Raw genomic sequence first — 19,637 nt, forward strand, 5'->3', positions numbered from 1 at the left:
TGAAGCTGTCCAGAGGCTCCTTACACTATCTTCGTATTTTCGGATTCTTTTTTCATTTTGCTTTTCTGTTTGGATGTTTTTTGCTTCTTCGCATTTCAAATCTTTACCTTGATTCTTGCGCTCCTCTGGTCTGATGTTGGGAGTCTGTATAGTATTCGTTATTTCAGTCCATGTATGCGTAATTTCTAGTTGGTTCTTTATCACAACATCGAGGGTCTCATTGGATTTCTTGAGGATCTCACTACATTTATCGGCGGCTTCTAGACAGTTCTTAAGAGACCTTAAAAGTGTGGTTCTGAACTCAATATCCTCCATTGACAGTTTTGTCCTGTTTCTTTGTCTCCGCATTTTTTATGCTTTCTTGGTGCACCCCCTAGTGGTCTTTGTGCGCAGTCTTGTTTTAGTTAAGCCTTGATTGTTGTCGGCAATACCGGGGGTGATTTGACCTCCAGGCTAACTGGCTATGAGAGTCAGCTGTGTCTGCAGTGGGAGAGCTTCTGTGCAGGATCTCTAGGGCGGTGCTAATCTAGAGTTTGCCTGAGGCTATCCGGCAAATGGCTCTGCCCAGGGCTTGGGCGGGGCGGGTCCCCGGGGATCTACAGGGCAGGCCGGAGTGAGCAGTTATGGCTGCTCTCAGTTCCATCCCTAGGGGCTCTGACTCACAGAGTCCCAGCAACCGCTGCAAACCTCGGAGAGAAAGCTGCCTTCGAGTTCCAACCGTGGCCAGACAGTCCTGCTTCTACCGTTTGATTCTGGATCCCTAGAGACTCGCCCGGAGCTGGAGCTCAGAGTCTGAAACTCCCTCCCGATTGAAAACAACAACCGCGCCCTCCGCCGCCAGCCCGCTCCGCGCGCACTCCGCACCTGAGTATTTCACTTCAGCACTGCGCCTCCTCTGAGTCTGGGTATGATATTCTCTTTCCTCCTAGTTGTAGAATTTCCACTCAGCCAGCCTTCCTGTGGTTCTGGATGATGTCCGTTCCGTCTTTTAGTTGTTTTTTGAAGTGGTTGTTCAAGGCAGCAATCTCCGGTGTTAACCTATGCCGCCATCTTGGTTTCTCCTCATCTACTTCTTAATAAGGATTTAACAGTAGTGCCAGAAGACATATCCCTATTTTTGGTATAGATAATTTGTTTGTAAATTACGGACATTAACAGAGCTGGTGAGGGGTCCTGTAAAGAACTAAGGGTCTCTGTTCAGTCGCCAGATGTTGGGGTCCAGGGGTTCCCAAAGGTGTGGACGGAGTCGGCGAAGAAGGAATGACAAGGAGGCAGTGTTCAGGTGATCATCATAGCCAGGTTCTGTCAGCCAAGTTCTGTCAACTTTTCCCTTTTATAGATGATATTTTGGAGATTTGTAGTGAAAAAGCAATTTGACAGAAAAAAAAAATGACACAGAAAAAAAGGAACACTATTTAATGGCATTTAAAGATTGATTTACTTCCTCATGGAATATCAGTTTCTGAATTATCTGTCAATGGAATCTTTGATCCAGGCCACCTAACAGTTACAACACCTATCAGAGTGAATACAATGTTAACACTCCCCAAGCAAAGAGATTTGGCACAAATAACGTGTGTACGAATGATTTTTAGATGACTTATCATGTTATTAATCACACCAGTGCTGCTCTCTTATTGGGCTGGGATAATTAGGAATAAGCAGTATTCGAGGAGTGCAATATGTTTTCTCCTTATATTTTAATGAACTACATATTAACTACCCCATGAGGGCAGTATATACATATTTATTTAATTTGAGATTTATTTAATAATCTTGCTCCTAGATGGGCTTGTGTTAATCATCCAGAGATATTTAGTTCCTCATCTTTGGGTAAGTTTTTGGATTAACACACATAAATATGTATATATTCATTAGTAAAGAATTATTTGGTTAATACTGAAATTCCATTATTCATCTTTACTTTTTTATTTTTCTGGTCACTTGTCCTGTGTGGTGGTGTTTTTTTACACAGTTTTGTTCTTATAAATACTTTTAATTCTTGTTAACTCTAAACATTTTAATTTTTTTAAACTTTCTCTACTTTGGGAAATTTTTGATAATTTATATGAATAAAATATAAAAATAGGTACTTCTTTCATTCAACTTTTATTTTATATTCTCTGTTCCTTGAAGTGTGTCAATTTTGACTTGTGCTTACTTGCGTCATTGTGTTTATAAAATAGTTTTATAATTAGCCATTTATGTGCCCGTCTTTCCTTGAACTTAATTTACCACCTTGCGGCATTTGGCACAGTTGATCCAGTCCTTATTGTCACTCTCCTCTATGATTGTGGTACTGCTTCTGGTTCCCTTCAGACTTCTCTGGTCTCTCCTGCGTGGTCTCCTTTCGTGGACTTCTCTTCCCCTCTGTCTTGTGTTCTCCATTGTGGCTTTATTGGAAGGCATTACGTGGTGTAGCTGTTACAGGTTTGTTTTCTGAAGCCAGACTGCTTGGACTAGATTTCTGGTTCTGCCCCTAAAAGCTCTGTGACCTTGGACAAGTTAGACCTTAGTTTTTTCCTGTTAAAAGTGAGCAATAACATTCCTATTTGAGGGTTCTTGTGACAATTACATGAATTAAGTGAAACATAAAATGTTAAATCACTGCCTGGCAGGTAACTGCTAAATAATTGTTTGCTGTAATTATCATTAGTAAGCTCTTCTTCTCCAGATGGCATTCTCAATGGGAGAGGACATGGGACTACCTGTTACTATCTCCCCTTGTATTAATTTCCTAGAGATTTCATAACAAATTACCACAAACCAGGTGGCTTAGAATAGCAGAAATGTCTTCTCTCACAGTCTGGATGCCACAAATCCGAAAGCAAGAGGTCAGCAGGTCCATTCCCTCCAAAGGCTCCAGGGCAGACGCCTTCCTTGCCTCTTCCAGCTTCTGGGTGCTGCAGCATTTTGTGGCTTGTTGCTGCATAGCTCTCCTCTCTGCTTCTGTTTTCACAAGGCCTTCTCCTCCGCTGCCTTAAATCTCTCCTTGTCTTTCTTGTATAACCCAGGATGGTCCTAATTTAATTTACTTACCTCAGCAAAGACCCTTCTTCCAAACAGGGTAACAATCATAGGTTTTGGGAATGAGGACATAGACATATCTTTTTGGGGGGTGGGAACAATATCAGGATTTAACTCACTAACCCTCCAAACAGAAGAGGGGCATTTTCCTCCACCGCTCTGCTGTACACTGAATATTTAATTCTTGTGTTGAAACCCAATTCCCCAGGTGATGCTGTTTGGAGGTGGGGCCTTTAGGAGGTGATTAGTGCTTTATAAAAAGAGACCCCAGAGGAATCCCTTGCCCCTTCTTTTTTTTTCTTCTTCCATAATTACAATTTTATTTGCTAAAACTGAGGTCCCTTCATGCACAATCATGCTCACTTCTGCGTTAGGCCCTTGCCCCTTCTTCCATGTTAAAACATAACTGTCTATGAACCAGAAAGTAGGCCCTCATCAGACACAGAATCTTCTGGCACCTGGGTCTTTGACTTCCCTGCCTCCAGAACTGTGAGAAATAAGATTTCTATTGTTTATAAGGTACCTGGTCTGTGGGATTCTGTTATAACAGCCAGAGTGGGCAGAGAAACTCCCCGCTTTGAATAATTCCAAAGAAGCACCTTCCTTAACAGACCAAGTTTGTTTATGGATGTTCAGGGACTAACCAGTCACAAGCCACTCCTAATAGTGCAGGTGCAGGGATATTGGCATTATGATTGACCACTCTCACCCTTCACTTGGCCCTTTCTTTCTTTCTTTTTTTTTTTTTAAACATATTTTATTGATTTTTTACAGAGAGGAAGGGAGAGGGATAGAGAGTTAGAAACATTGATGAGAGAGAAACATCGATCAGCTGCCTCCTGCACACCGCTTACTGGGAATATGCCCGCAACCAAGGTACATGCCCTTGACCGAATCGAACCTGGGCCCCTTCACTCCGCAGGCCAGTGCTCTATCCACTGAGCCAACTTGGCCCTTTCTTAAGTGAAAAGGGTCAGATAGTACACACATGGTCATTGAGACAAGTGTACACAGAGTAGGCACTCAAATGTATTATTTATATAGAAGAGATATTCCTTTTTGTTTTTCTAGTCTTGGTCTCATTTCAGCCTAAGGCTTATTGAATATATTCTCAAGCTGGATAATATCCTTTAAAGAAGACAGTTTCAGACTATTTTTGTGAATCCCAAGCCTTTCTTGTACTCGCTTGTTGCTGGGAAGCTGCTGGTGGAGGAGGCTGCCTCCCTGACACGTGCTGCTGTGCTTAGAAACTGAAGTTCTCCATGAGGCAGGCTTCCCGCGAGTTGTGTTCTGTTTCCGAAGTGGTGATCCATCAATGCAACCCCCTTTGAAGAAGAAATTATTTACTGTAGCATTTGTTTTCTGAAAATGCATTGTCACTGATAGATGGCTGTAATCTATTCTTCCATTAGCTTGTTGGTAATACATTCTATATTTCTTTATTCTTAGAGTATCTAGTACTTAGATTCAAAGCTAGAACTTTGGAGTCACTAGGTATCATTGACTCTCAAATAGTCTGAATTTAGTAATCAGATGACTGTTCCAGTTTCAGTCACTTGGACCAGTACCCTATGAATAAAGAGAAATCTATAATAATCCTTTCAGAAACCGCTATGCACAGGACTAATTGGCAGTCTCCCTCCTCTCAGACAAAAGAAAGCTAGTGATACATGATCAATTCCAGATCACTCTGTGAAGATTTACTATGGAAAAAAGTGATAGTAGATCATTTCTTAAATTTTATAATATTAAGCACTAAAAGTGTGTACCTATTTGAACAAATACTGTGTAAAGAACTACATAGCATACAAGTTTCTCCATGTGTCTACTGCAGTGATTACTTACTTGGTAGTATCCAGGTGCCTGGGCAAAGTCAAGGAGATCTCTGCGGCTTTGTCACCAGAGCTACATCAGGGCTGTCCGAGTGGGGAAATTAGTAAAGAGAGGGAGAAAGCAGTGGGGCAGGAAATGAGAATATAAATATGAAGCTGGGAATATGAATGAATTGTATTCTGTCACAATGTTTGAAACAAGGAATGTCCAGCTAAAGCAGCAGACAATATTGACAGATTATTTTAAGATCTCAATCTTTTTTATTCTTGACTAGAGGCCTGGTACACGAAATTCGTGCATTTGGGTGTGTGTGTGGGGGGCGTCCTTCAGCCCAGCCTGTGCCTTCTCACAGTCCGGGAGCCCTGCGATTGATTGCCCCGCAGAGGGAAGCCCCACCCACCGCCCCTGGCCAGGTAGCGTTGGCCTCCCTCTTTGGGGCGATCGTGGAGCCCCCCAGCCAGTGGCCTGGGCCTCCCTCTGCGGAGTGATTGTGGGACGATGGCAAGGCCCCCCGACCAATCACATCGCACTCACCTTGGCGGCGGCAGTCAGTGCTGGGTCACCACGGCGCCCGTGACCCAGGAGGGACCGAGAGGTCAGCAGTTCAGCCCGCTTGCCAGTCCCTGCCCACCCTAGCCTGCTGCGTGCAGCCTGGCGTTCGGTCTTCTGTTTGGTCATTTTGGACGTTACGGACCCTGGCTCTTTATATATTAGGATTATTAGGCATTTATTTAATATCTGATGATTGTAAGTTCTTGTGCTAATATTATTTGCACATTTTTTACAAGATATCTGTAGAATGGTAAATGCATTCCTAAGTGTTAGGTATAAACTTTTACTAGGTAAGTTTACGTACAATCTGGTTTTTACTATGTTTTGATCAGTATTTTTAAAATGTGATTTTGAACTATTATATCCTCCTAACAAACTCATTCCCTGGCCTATTGTTTACTTAATAACATTTGTTCTATCACCCACATAGACATCAGTATATATTATGCGACTTTACTCCCTAGCAAAACCTTCCTTCTTTGCCCTATTGGTCACAGAATTATCTTGATTTTAAACACACTGGAGGGAAGCAAGTTTTTTGGTGAGGAAAATGAGCAATTTGAGAAACAAGTGTTTATCTATGAATAAATTTCTTAGGCCTGAACCCAAAGATATATACAAAAGGAGGGCATTATAGAAAGAAAGGCTTTTATAGAGTGCTCAAAATTGTGTGGTAGGCTGAAATTGTCAGTGTTTGGGACAACTGGTGGCACGTAGTCATCAGGTTTTCCCTACATGTGCATCAGTGATGTTTATGCCTGGCTACCCATTGCAACAACTTGGAGAGCTTTTAAAAGAATTTTAATGCCAGAATCATACCCCAGCTGATAATAACTTAGTTGTTCTAGGATAGAGCCTGGATATACTATCTATCTATCTATCTATCTATCTATCTATCTATCTATCTATCTATCATCTATCTATCATCTGTCATCTATCTATCATCTGGTTCCCTAGGTGATTCCAATGTTTAAACAGTGTTGGAAACCACTGATTTACATAGACAGAGATTATACATTAACAAAATCTCAAATAGTTATTAGATAAAACTATTCAAATCATGCTTTGCATTTGAAGATTTCATATTTGTTTTTCAAAGTAATTTACATTTTTAGCAGTTTAATCAGTATTTAACTGGCTTCATAAGCTAGAATCTATAATAGTAAAAGTGTAATATGCTAATTAGACTGGACGTCTGAATGACCTTCCGGACAAAGCTGGGCCTACGAGGGAAGCCCGGGTCCCAGGTACCAGAGGGAAGCCGGTGCTGGCAGCCGGGGGAAGGAAGGCCTACTCTTGCACAAATTTCATGCATCGGACCTCTAGTGGAATATAAATTAGTATTTCTTCACTTTGGTTAAACATTAGATAATTTATTTCAGGAACTTTCACAAAGCTTAATGTCCAGATTATACCCAAGCCAGTTAATTCAGAATCTTTAGGAATGAGACTTGGGTATTTTTTTTTAACAGCTCCCTAGGTGATTAAAATGTAAAGCCAAATTTGAGAACCACAAATTTAAATAAATATTTGTTGATTTGATTTTCTTAAAATGGTTTCAGTCAAGCACAGTCTCACTCAAAGGCTTTCTTTTTCAGGATATTATTGATAGACTTATCATTTTGAATTCTGAAGCTAAGATCCGCTCTTTATTCAACTATGAGCAATCACACATCTTTGGCCTAAGGTAAGGTGCTAAATTTTACTTGAGAAATATTTCAGTGTTGTAAAAGCATGCAAAAAACATGTTCTATATACTTTCAAAAATATTTAAAATAAACTACTTTAAAGCATACCTAAAGGTAATTTATCTTCCTGTAATATTACACATGAAGTAGATTATAGCCGTTAGGTTTTTATATTAAGGCCATTGTCCACGTTTAGGTTCTATATACAGTGTCTTCCACTTTTGTTAGGTTTACTAGAGACATTTTGAAGACTATTCCGTTTACTCAGGAGTCAACTGGGGCTTCCTGGGTTGGTCTTAGACTGGACTCCTGCCATAACATAGTCTTGAAAGAGGCTCAGAAAAACCTGGTTTAACTTGAGGCCCACATTCTGCTCTTTTATGTTAATCATATTATTTAATTTCAGTGTCCCAAGTTTTAAATCTTTCTGGTTGAGTGTATGTTTCTTTCTTTTTTTTTTTAAATTAAATCTTTATTGTTCAGATTATTACATTTGTTCCTCTTTTTCCCCTCCCATAACTCCCCTCCTCCCAATTCCCGCCCCACCCTCCGCCCTTACTCCCCACCCACTGTCCTCATCCATAGGTGCACGATTTTTGTCCAGTCTCTTCCCGCATCTCCCACACCCCTTTCCCCCCCAAGAATAGTCAGTTCATTCCCTTTCTATGTCCCTGATTCTATTATAAACAACAGTTCATTCTGTTCATCAGATTATTTATTCACTTGATTCTTAGATTCACTTGTTGATAGATGCATATTTGTTGTTCATAATTTGTATCTTTACCTTTTTCTTCCTCTTCTTAAAGGATACCTTTCAGCATTTCATATAATACTGGTTTGGTGGTGATGAACTCCTTTAGCTTTTCCTTATCTGTGAAGCTCTTTATCTGACCTTCAATTCTGAACGATAGCTTTGCTGGATAAAGTAATCTTGGTTGTAGGTTCTTGGTATTCATCACTGAATATTTCTTGCCACTCCCTTCTGGCCTGCAAAGTTTCTGTTGAGAAATCAGCTGACAGTCGTATGGGTATTCCCTTGTAGGTAACTGAGTTTCTTTCTCTTGCTGTTTTTAAGATTCTCTCTTTATCTTTTGCTCTTGGCATTTTAATTATGATGTGTCTTGGTGTGGTCCTCTTTGGATTCCTTTTGTTTGGGGTTCTCTGTGCTTCTTGGACCTGTAAGTCCATTTCTTTCACCAGGTGGGGGAAGTTTTCTGTCATTATTTCTTCAAATAGGTTTTCAATATCTTGCTCTCTCTCCTCTTCTGGCACCCCTCTAATTCTGATGTTGGTACGCTTGAAGCTGTCCCAGAGGCTCCTTACACTATCCTCGCATTTTTGGATTCTTTTTTCATTTTGCTTTTCCGGTTGGGTGTTTTTTGCTTCCTCGCATTTCAAATCATTGACTTGATTCTTGCACTCCTCTGGTCTGCTGTCGGGAGTCTGTATATTATCCTTTATTTCAGTCCGTGTATGCTTAATTTCTAGTTGGTTCCCCAATATAAGATCGAGGGTCTCATTAGTTTTCTTGTAGATCTCATTAAGTTTATCGGCGGCTTCTAAACAGTTCTTGAGAGACCTTAAAAGTGTGGTTCTGAACTCTATATCTTCCATTGACAATTTTGTCCTGTTTCTTTGTCTCCGCATTTTGTTATGCTTTCTTGGTGCACCCCCTAGTGGTCTTTGTTCGCAGTCTTATAGTTAAATCTTGATTGTTGTAGCTAATTCCAGGGAGGGTTTGACCTCCAGGCCAAGTGGCTATGAGAATCAGCTGTGTCAGCAGTGAGAGAACTTCTGTCCTCTAGGGAGGTGCTAATCTGGCGTTTGCCTGAGGCTATCCGGCAAATGCCTCTGTGCAGGGCTTGGGCGGGGCAGGTCGCACAGGATCAACAGGGTGGGCCGGAGAGAGCAGTTATGGCAGCTCTCAGTCCTGTCCCCAGGGGCTCTGCCTCTCTGAGTCCCAGCAACGGCTGCAAACCTCGGAGAGAAAGCTGCACTCGCTCTGACCGAAGCCAGACAGTCCTGCTTCTCCCATTTGAGTCTGGGTCCCTAAAGACTCGCCTGTATCTGGGGCTCAGAGTCTGCGACTCCCTGAAAACACCAACCGCGCCCTCCGCCGCCAGCCCGCCCCGCGCACTCCGCACCTCAGAATTTGACTTCAGCACTGCGCCTCCTCTGAGTGTCCGTATGCGTTTCTCTTTCCTCCTAGTTGTAGGACTTCCACTCAGCCAGCGTTCCTGTGGTTCTGGGTGATGTCCCTTCCGTTTTTTGGTTTCACTTTTGAAGTAGTTGTTCAAAGCAGCAAACTCCGGCGTTAACCTATGCCGCCATCTTGGTTCTCCCCGAGTGTATGTTTCTTAAGATGTTATTTAGCATGTTCAAATGGCTGGGGTGAGAGGGGGAGTAGAAGTGTTTGTTTGGACTATAGAGACGCATACATTCTTACTCTTTTGATCATATTTAGACATATAACTTGCTTCCTTATCTACTAATTACTACCTTGAAAAGCAGCTGAATTAAAGAAATTTTCCTAGGTTTGTGATTTTTTTCTTCTTTCTACTAGCAAAATAAATTTTTTGGGCATGAGAGAGTAGGTCAGGGAGAATGCTCTATCTAGGAAATAAAGCAATTTTCTAAAATGAGAATTCTCTGATAGTAGTATATATTATAGATCTTGTAATGAAACATATATATTATAGATCTTGTTCTGAAACTTTTCATTAATAGCTGTGCTTCATTAAATCATTCATTAATAGTTCAAAAAAGATAGAAAAAAAGCTGCAGCTGTTATAATTCATTGGATCATGTGCACTTTATCTCTAAATTAATTTCACATTAAATTTTAACTTTCTGTGTAGGACATCAGATATATCATATAGCAACCTGTGATGAGGAATATTAGGAAAAATCCATTCAGTAGAACCTCCTTTTGCATAACAAGTACGTGCCTGAGTTTTGTAATGATAGAACATAGATTTTGGCCTCTTGTTATTGATATATTGAATGAATTTCTTCCCTTTCCTGCATTTTTTGATAGAATAGTATTTTTATTATTCTTCTGGCAAAAACTCTAACAATAGGATATTAAGTCATGTACAAAGCAATCCAAGAAGTAAAATGCTCCTGGGAATAAAATACATTAATTTTCATAGTGTGTGCTTTCTCATAATATCCAAATGGAGTCAATCTATCCTACACTAAAAAGTTTGCCTTTCCATTGTTGATACATATACTAGTAGTTGAGTCATGCATTATAGTATTAACGAGGACTGTGGAGTCAGACTGCCTGCTGCCGTTATCAGGTTCAAGTGCCACAATCTCTGATTTGAAATTCTGAAGTTCAGAAAAAGTTTTAAGAAACTAAATTTTTTTATAATGTATTTTTCTATTTGCACCTAATCTTACCTAAAATGATGTAAACTTTTATAGTTTTTATTTAACCTGACAGATTTAAATATAAACATTTTTTTCCAAAGAAATATTAATGTGCTTGATTATGAGGTATTGATCCAGAGTCCACATGTACTATATTTTGTCGCTGAATGCTAAAAGTTCTAAATTCTTTGTCCTAAGGTTTAAAGATAAGAAATTATCGACCTTTACATCATGACTTTGCAATTTTTAAATCACTTAGGGGTAAGGAGTTGGAAAGAGGGGGAGGGGAAAGATAAATAAATTATACTGTGTGTTGTATTTCAAAATCTAGCTTTGCAGTGATGTAAAATGCCCATTTCCAGACTAGATTGGGAGGTGCCCTTTGCGTCTGAGGCAGAACAATGTCTATATCTTCCTGTTGATATCAGGGCCTCAGGCTCAACTGCAGAACTCTTGGCATCATGGCTCACTTAGGGCACGGCGGGCTCTCCTCCAGTCAGCAGTGACAGGGGACCTATCGAGGGCTCACAAACATGGTTGTGTGAGCTGGTGCACCTCATATCCGGACCAATTGATAACAGAACAATTTAGCCCAGGACTGTTCTTTTGCTTATAACTAGATTATGCTAGTTATGCTTGTTGGTGCATTTTCAAAGATACATTGATGTCTGCTGGGAAGCATCAACAATTTATGCAGCTGTCTGTGGTGCTACAGTGATAAATTGGATGTTTGTAAATTATTTGAGGTTATACAATGAAACATCTTAGGAGCATTTTTGCAGTGCATAAGAAGCTCTTAATTAGTATATACTAGTAGGGTCAGCTTAAGTTAATATTAATATTATATTCTTAATATGTATATATTATCTTTTAAGAGCAGTGAGCAATTTGAGTCTTAATGTTTAGCACAAAATCCTGTAACCTTGGCACATCCAGAAGATGCTGTAATGAATTGAGCTATCCAGCCAGGGATAAAGTTAATCTATCGTTTTTATTAATCCTCACGGGAGGGTATTTCTTCTGTTGATTTTAGAGAGGGGGAAGGAAGAGGGTAAGGGGAGGGATGACAGAGAAACATTGATGTGAGAGAGCCACATCAATCGATTGCCTCCCGCGTGAACCCCAACTGGGGTAGGGAACTTACAGTCCAGGTACATGGCCTTGACCAGAATTGATTTGGAACCCTTCAGTTCTTGGGCCGATGCTCTAACCACTGAGCAGTGCTGCCCAGGACAAAGTTAATCTATTTTTAATTGTATCCTGAGAAAGACACACACTCACATACACACAAATACTTCTGAAATTTGTCTGTGTAACTGTTGATATCTTTACGTAAATGTAGTTTAAATTATTTTTAATACTTTATCTCTGTCCATAAAAGAACAAAAATATACCATTAAAATTTTATCTACTTTATCCATGAATTTGGATTGACCTCAGATAATTGTTTACTTTCTTTGGAATACTTCTTGATATGAACAGCTTGCTTTATGTGAGAAGTAAGGAGCAGAATCTTTTTTCATAACTTGGGGAAATTTGGTTTGGGACTAATAAAAATTGAACTTCATAATTTATTGCTTATAAGCCTCAGTAATATGTAAATTTTGAGACATTTTTTTCTAGATTAGTGTATATAAAATAATCTATTCACTTTGTAAACCTAGCCTTAATATTATGGTTAGGCTAAAGAAACAAAATTACCTTATAGTTACTTTTCTTTTCATGTTTACACTAGCTGCTAGCTTATACAAATATGCTGGTATAATTAATGAGTCATTAAGATCTGTTTATTATACAATTGCATAATTTAATGTTAAATGGCATTAGTTGTTATCAGGTCTTACAAGAATCTTTATGCATAATCTAATATCAAAGTATGCATTCTTTTAATAGTATTCTGAATTTGTTCATTTGTTTAATACATATGTATACTTCTTTTGGGTATAGTGATATATCTTTCCCCATTACCTACCTTAGTATAACACTTAATTTTTAAATGAAATATTGAAAACGTAAATCTTGCATAAAATATAAACATACAGCTTAACAATTTGCTGTAAAATAAATGTCCACTTAATCCCAACCAAGTAAATAAAGAGAGCTAGCACTATGCATTTGTTTGATCATGACTCCCTCCCTTGTCCCCAATGATAGCCACAATTTTGACTTTTGTGGTATTTACATTATATTTTTTATTTACTTTATATTTTTACCACCTAGTTATGTATTCCTGAACAATATATTTTATTTTTGTTTTTTACTTTATATTATTTGTACCATTGACTATATATCCTGTCATATTTGACCTTTTCTCTGTTGCCTTTTGTTTTCTAAGATTAATGTTGCATACATTTTAATGGATTTATTTTTATTGCTGTATAATATTTCATGGTATAAATATACTGTGTTTTGCTTATGTATTATGCTGTTAATGGACATTTGGGTTATGTCCAGTTTTCCAGTTTTTAAAAATATCTTGGCTACTTTTAGTCCTTTTCTCTCCACATAAATTTTAGGAACAGCTTCTCACACAAACTAGCCCACTGGGATTTTAATTATCATTGGATTGAATTTATAGAACAATAGTGAATGAATTGACATCTTTATAATACTGAGCTTTCCAATCTGTAAACATGGCAAACGTCTCCATTTAAATTGTGTTCTTTAATTACTGTCATTAAAATGTCCTTCTTTCCATAGAGGTCTTTTGTAGCCATATGTTACATTCCCCAGTATGTGGCAGCATCACCCACTGGTTAAGAGCATGGATTCTGAAACCACATTGCCAGAGTGATGTTAGGCAAGATTCTGAACCTCTCCATCCCTCTACTTCCTCATATAGGAAATGGAGTGTAACTCTACCTTTCCCACAGAGTTATTGTGAGACTAAATATGTTATATATCTCCCCAATTTAGAATATGGTAGGTACCTCATATTTTGCATCTTTAAGAGATGCTCAGAGCCCTCGAGCTTCTCCGCCAACTCTTGGAATAGGTGGCCCACGTCCTTGAGAGCTACCTTGTCAAGTTGGCAATAGAAGCCCAAAGAGAGGCAAGTGTGGGAGGCCTGCAGATGCAGGTTGGCCAGGTAGTTGACCGCAGCCTCTACCTCGGTGGAATAATTCTGATGCATTTGGGAGCGCATGGTTGTTCAGCAATAAGGAGTTAAAGTGTGTTGGCTGATCTAGGAGGTGGTTCTGAAGGTGGTGACTGGATAAGATGCCGGAGGGTGGTTGGAGGCTGGAAGAAGGGGCATCTCTGGGTCTGTTCTGTCCAAATACTGTTGAAGCAGGAGACAAATCCGGGACCACGGAGGACACTATCTTCATTTATTTTATTATTCTCTCTTAAAGAGTTATTTTAGGTTATCAGTGGAGGAATTTTGTTGATCTCTATAAAAACCCTACATTTTTAAGTTATTATATAATGTGCATTTAAATTCATAACTGAATTGGAAAATAATGTATATCTTTATAATATTTAATATTCTCATCCTGGTAGGTGCTGTCTTTCTATTGAATTTTTTTCCATTCTCCAATGATGAATTGTAGCTCTCTTCATATAGGTTCTGTGTATTTCTAATTATCTTTTATCTTTTTTGCTATTTTAATATATTTCTCCATGGTCATATTTTAGTTAGTTATTACTGATATAAATAAGTTATTTTTTTGTTACTGGTCACCCTACATAATTCTTGTTCATATATGTAATTAGGGAAGGATCTGTTTCCAAACTCGCAGATTGTTGGAATTACTTCCTCATGGCTTTAGGACTAAGGGTCTCGTGTTCTTGCTGCCCAGTGGTAAGAAGTCCTTGTCGGTTGTCAGTTGAAGGCTGCCTCAACTCCTAGGAGCCACCTGTTGTCCTTGCCGTGTTGTTTTCTTAACACAGCTGCTTGCTTCTTCAAAGCCAGCAGAAGGTGTGATCACATCATCCTGTCACCTTAACATACTGTGACCAGAGGGAAGTCACAAGTCCTGCCTATACTCAGGAGAAGGGAACCTCACAAGGGCATGAGTACCAGGACTGTGAGGATTCCACCACAGAGCCATTCTTTTAATTAACAGATCATCTACTGACAGTACCTGGTGTTAAACCACTATGTTATCTAAATTTTTACTATCGCCTTTTGTTAGTTTTAAACTGGTTTCTGTCCCACCCAGAGTGAACCTAGTAAAATGCAAATCAGATCACCTCAATCCTATACTCATTTCATAGAATAAAGCCATACTCCACTGTTTCTCATGCCATCAAAGAAAAGCTTCAGTGGCCTCACAGAGTCCCGGGTGATCTGGACCCCTAACATTACTTTGGCCTCACCTCCTCATACTTCTTTGTTATTTATTCCCCTTCAGCTACATGGCCCCCCTTACTGTTCTTCACACCTGCCAGGTGTGCTCTCCCCTTAGGTCCTTTGCTCAGGCTGCTTGCTGTGCCTGGAATCCTTTTTCCCCACATCACTTCCTGGTTTGCTTCCTCATTCCCTTTAGGTCTTCACTGAAGTGTCACCTTGGTGAGGACTTTCCTAACCATCCTATTTAAAACTGCATGCAGGTATTCATCCACATACCCCCTTGTTGGAAGTTTATATTCACGTTTCCAGCTTTTGTTTTAGCTTTAACTTTTTATTTTGTTCATTATCTGTGCCCCTCCTCTAGTATTTTGCATTCCATACAGACTTGGATTTTTGTGCATGTGTGTTCAGTGATGTACTTAAAACAGTGGTAGTTACTTAGTAGGTATTTAGCCAATATTTCTTAAAATTAAATAAATTTAATTTTATGTCATGGACGAAGTAGTTTCCAAATAAAAAGTTTTATCATTCTGTAGTAATGAGTATCATTATCTCCTTTCAGAAAGCATGCCTTTCTATTTTTTTCTTCTCCCATCTTCTTTGCATTGGCTTAAACTTTTAGAACGCACTGTTAAATAATAATGGACGACTTTGCCTTCTTCATGACCTTAGTGGGAATGCTTTTCCTGTTTATGCTTTTAGCTCTTGCCTTGAGATAGATTTGTTTTGTAAATCAAATGAAAGAAGTAACCTTTCTTTAATTTACTTAGCATTTTTTGGAGGACAGGGACCAGAGAGTGGATGCTGAATCTTAAATCAAGTAGCTTTTAAGCATCTGGTCAGATGACTGTGTGGTTCTTTTCTATTACATATTGATGCCATGAATTACATTAGGAAACGTTTTCATATTAGACTACCCTTTCCTTCCTGGAATGAACTGTACTTGGTCGCAGTATGCTATTCTTTTAATTTACTGCTGGATCAATTTGCTAAGCTTTACATTATTCCCAATACTTGTAAGATCTTAAAAGCCTTACATCATTTGTTCACGTTTCGATTTACTCCTTCTGTAATGAAGAAAATTCAACTCAGATATTTATTTGCTTTCTGAATTTCTCCCAGTTCATCTTGAATCATCTCATTGTCCTTCTAGATCAAACATGTCAAACTCATGGCCCGTGGGCCGCATGCCTCATTTATTTGGCCCGTGTTAGCCTTTGAGTTTGACATGCTTGTTCTAGAGCAGTCATGGCGAACCTATGACACGCGTATCAGAGGTGACACGCAAACTCATTTTTTGGTTGATTTTTCTTTGTTAAATGGCATTTAAATATATAAAATATATATCAAAAATATAATTCTTTGTTTTACTCTGGTTGCAAATATCAAAAAATTTCTATATGTGACACAGCACCAGAGTTAAGTTAGGGTTTTTCAAAATGCTGACACGCCGAGCTCAAAAGGTTCGCCATCACGGGTCTAGAGCCTATAGAAGCCTTCTTTCAAATCATAAACTAGAGGACATTGAGGGTCATTTTCATTACGTGTTCACTGAATTAGTAGCCTCAAGAAAAGAGAAAGGGCCTAGCTGGCATGGCTCAGTGGTTGAGTACGACCCATGAACCAGGAGGTCATGGTTTGATTCCAAGTATCAGGGCACATGCCTGGGTTGTGGGCTCAATCCCCAGTAGGGGGCGTGCAGGAGGCAGCCAGTCAATGACTCTCTCATCACTGATGTTTCTCTCCCTCTCTCACTCTCCATTCCTCTTTCTTTAATAAAGAAAAACATATTTTTTTAAAAAAGGAAAACAGTAAGGTCACTAGGTTCTCCCTAAACCTTCTTGTTGAAGAGAAGTTAGGGTGTTATGTTATCAGTTAGCTGACATTTTTCTATATACACAAGTTTTGTGTGTGTGTGTGTGTTTGTCCCTTTATGAGCTGTCCCCGCTGACCTTACCATGGAGGAAGTCAATTTTATTTATTAATAATTGGTCTCTATAGCCAATAACCAGTAATTAATAATTGGTTTGTCTGTAACTACTGGTTCTGCCTTGTTCCTTCTACTACTAAGAACTATAGTAGAACTGCGGATCTGCCTGCGGCTGTGCTGTATTTCCACTGGGTTAGGCTTTCCGTCTGAGCATCCTCCTGGGATTGATTAGTTTCAGGTTCTGTTTTCTTGGCAAGAGTATTTCATGGATCTTCTTGTATGGCAATAGGAGCCACATGACTTCTGTTTACCCCTCTTTTATTTAATGTTAAGATAGAGCAGTGTATTTAGGTGTTCTCAGATTGACCTGAAAATTATAAAGTTATCCATTGACATTTCACCTAATAAACAGTCCCGGGATTGTAGCAAAATGATTCTGTTATTTCTTTGATAACTAATTGTGGGGAAAGAAGTGATGGCAATTTGCTGTTTTTATGAATTTGCTGATGTTCACTAATTAACTTTTAAATTAACTAGCAGTTGAGAAAAAAAAAACTTACTATATCTAGGTTTAAATTTTTTTAAAAACTTGAGTAGAAGTTACCCATGGTTTTTAAATAATATTTTCATAAGAAAAACTTTTGAAGTCAATTGCTATTCAAATTAATTAAAATATATCTGAAATAACTATTTGATCTTTCTTAAAATTTGTAATTTTATGAGTAGATATTCAAGACACCAAGAAAGTCTAAATCTTTAGGGTATATTTTATAAAATCTACTTTTTATTATTTCTTTTTACATAGGTTATTAAGTGTGGTATGCTGTAATCTAGACACCCTCCTTCTGTTAGAGGCTCAGTATCAAGTGTCTGAAATCTTACTAAATGCTCAAGAAGAAAATATCTCAGAGGTCTCTGAGAGCCACAGGTAAAATAAAAGGAAATAAAGTCTGTTATGATATGATAATAACAGTTTTCTTTGCAGATGCTCTGTTTTGAGAGTGACTTTCTGTATAGTATGTTTAATGTTTCTGGACTATCTGAATTCAACAGATTTAAATAACAGTAATAAAGCAATTAAAACATAAATGTCACGTCACAGTTAGAAAGATTGGGATAGATATTCTTGGAGGTGGCTTGCAGAGTACTACTTTCTGAGTTTTTATTTAACTTATTTTTTTTTGTATATTAGTTAAGTGCTAACTTTTTTTGTTGTTGCAAATCTTTTATTTTTTTATTTTTATTGTCTGAAGTTTTACATATGTCTCCTTTTCCCCCAATTGCCCCCCCATCCCCAGCGATTCCCACCCCAGGCAAGCCTCCATCGCCCCAGTGTCTGTGTCCATTGGTTATGCTAATATGCATACATACAAGTCCTTTGGTTGCTCTCTAACCCCCCACGAGTGCTAACTTTTTTAATGGCTTCATGAAGTTTTTCACTTTTAAATTCAGTTTGCATGTAGAAGATGACCCATTAAACAAGACATTTTATTTTGTGCCCCTTGTAGAGGAACTCTTTTCTCCATTCTCTTAGTTATGTTAGTTCATAGTCAATAAATTCTGATTATTGCAAAATGAGGTTATGACCATATCTTGATATTTTTTGTTGTTGTTAATCCTCACCCAAGGATATTTTTCCATTGAGTTTTAGAGAGTGGAAGGGAGGGGGAGAGAAACATTGATGTGAGAGAGACACATTTATTGGTTGCCTCCTGCACACACCCTGACCAGAGCCAGGGATTGAGCCTGTATCCAAGGTATGTGCCCAAGGAATCGAACCTGGGACCCTTAGTCTGTGGGCTGACTCTCTATCCACTGAGCCAAACTGGCTAGAGCCTTGGTATATTTTTCTATTAATATATCACACTTGGCATTACCTCAATTTGGCTGACATTTATTGGATGCACATTCAATAGTTGGCATTATTTTTGGTTCTATAATTTTCAAAAAAGTGTGTCTCCATTTTAGGTAGGTCTTAGAAAATTATAGCAGAGCAGGCACATTCCTGGATACTCTAGTTGACACAGAAGGATAGTATTGACAGCTTCAGGAAGTGTGGAGGCTGACTAAAAGCAACATTCAGACTTTCAATTTAAGGCCCTGGGTCTAGAACTTAAGGAAACGTTGACTAAAAATGTGATAAAATCATTGTGAAAATAACATTTTAATCCCATTTCTTTAAATGCAGTAATATTTGTCAAGGAAATATTCTTTTATTAATCTCATTCTTTTCCTGATAGCAGTTAGATCTCCCTCAATTCCTTGCTTTCTAGCAAAGACAGCTAGAAGATAAAGAGTGAGTTTAGCTTTCTTTAAGGGATGCATTGATCATCTTAGAGATATATTCAAACAAGCACAAGGATACTTACTCTGGAATTGTCATAAAAGCATACAAAATTTTCTAAATGTCCATCCATAGCAGGGAGTTTAAATGTTTGGGGTACATTTGGACTGTTGTATACTATGCAGATACTAGAACAGAGCAGCTATATATGTTTTGATAAAGAATTATCTCTAAGATAAAGTTAAGTGAGAAAGGAGAGGCACCAACATTGCATATAGTGGTATCATTTGAGTAAATATAAAGAAACCTTTGGATATATACATAAACAGACATTTGTTTTTATACAGACCCTCCAAGGACAAAAAAGAAACTTGTAAGAATTGTTAGCTTTGTAGAGGTTGGAGGAGAATCTGAGAGATTGGAAGAAAACATACTTCTCAGTGTATATCTTTTATAGTTTTTGAATTTGCATGTTTTAGCTACTTACTAGCTCTTATAAATAGAGAGAAACATTTTGGTGGATGCTTTTAAGAGTCAAAAATACCAATTCAATATCATTCCCCAGAACCTGACAAAAATAGCTAAATGCATATAAAACTAAAAGAAAATCTATTGTCATCAATTTGGAGAAATATTCCAGACTTAGTTTATTTT

At 38.4% G+C, this 19,637-nt stretch overlaps 1 protein-coding gene across 1 annotated transcript in view; it reads left to right on the forward strand.

Moving 5' to 3' along the window:
* Window positions 1-19,637, forward strand: part of TBC1D32 (TBC1 domain family member 32) — a 127,258-nt gene that overhangs the window by 62,126 nt on the left and 45,495 nt on the right. Inside the window, 2 exon segments of the mRNA XM_081094753.1 lie at window positions 7,011-7,099; window positions 17,505-17,627. Coding sequence (XP_080950879.1) covers window positions 7,011-7,099; window positions 17,505-17,627 — 212 coding nt within the window.

This window comes from Myotis nattereri (assembly GCF_964212035.1).
Source record: "Myotis nattereri genome assembly, chromosome: 6".
In the NCBI taxonomy this organism is placed as follows: domain Eukaryota; kingdom Metazoa; phylum Chordata; class Mammalia; order Chiroptera; family Vespertilionidae; genus Myotis; species Myotis nattereri.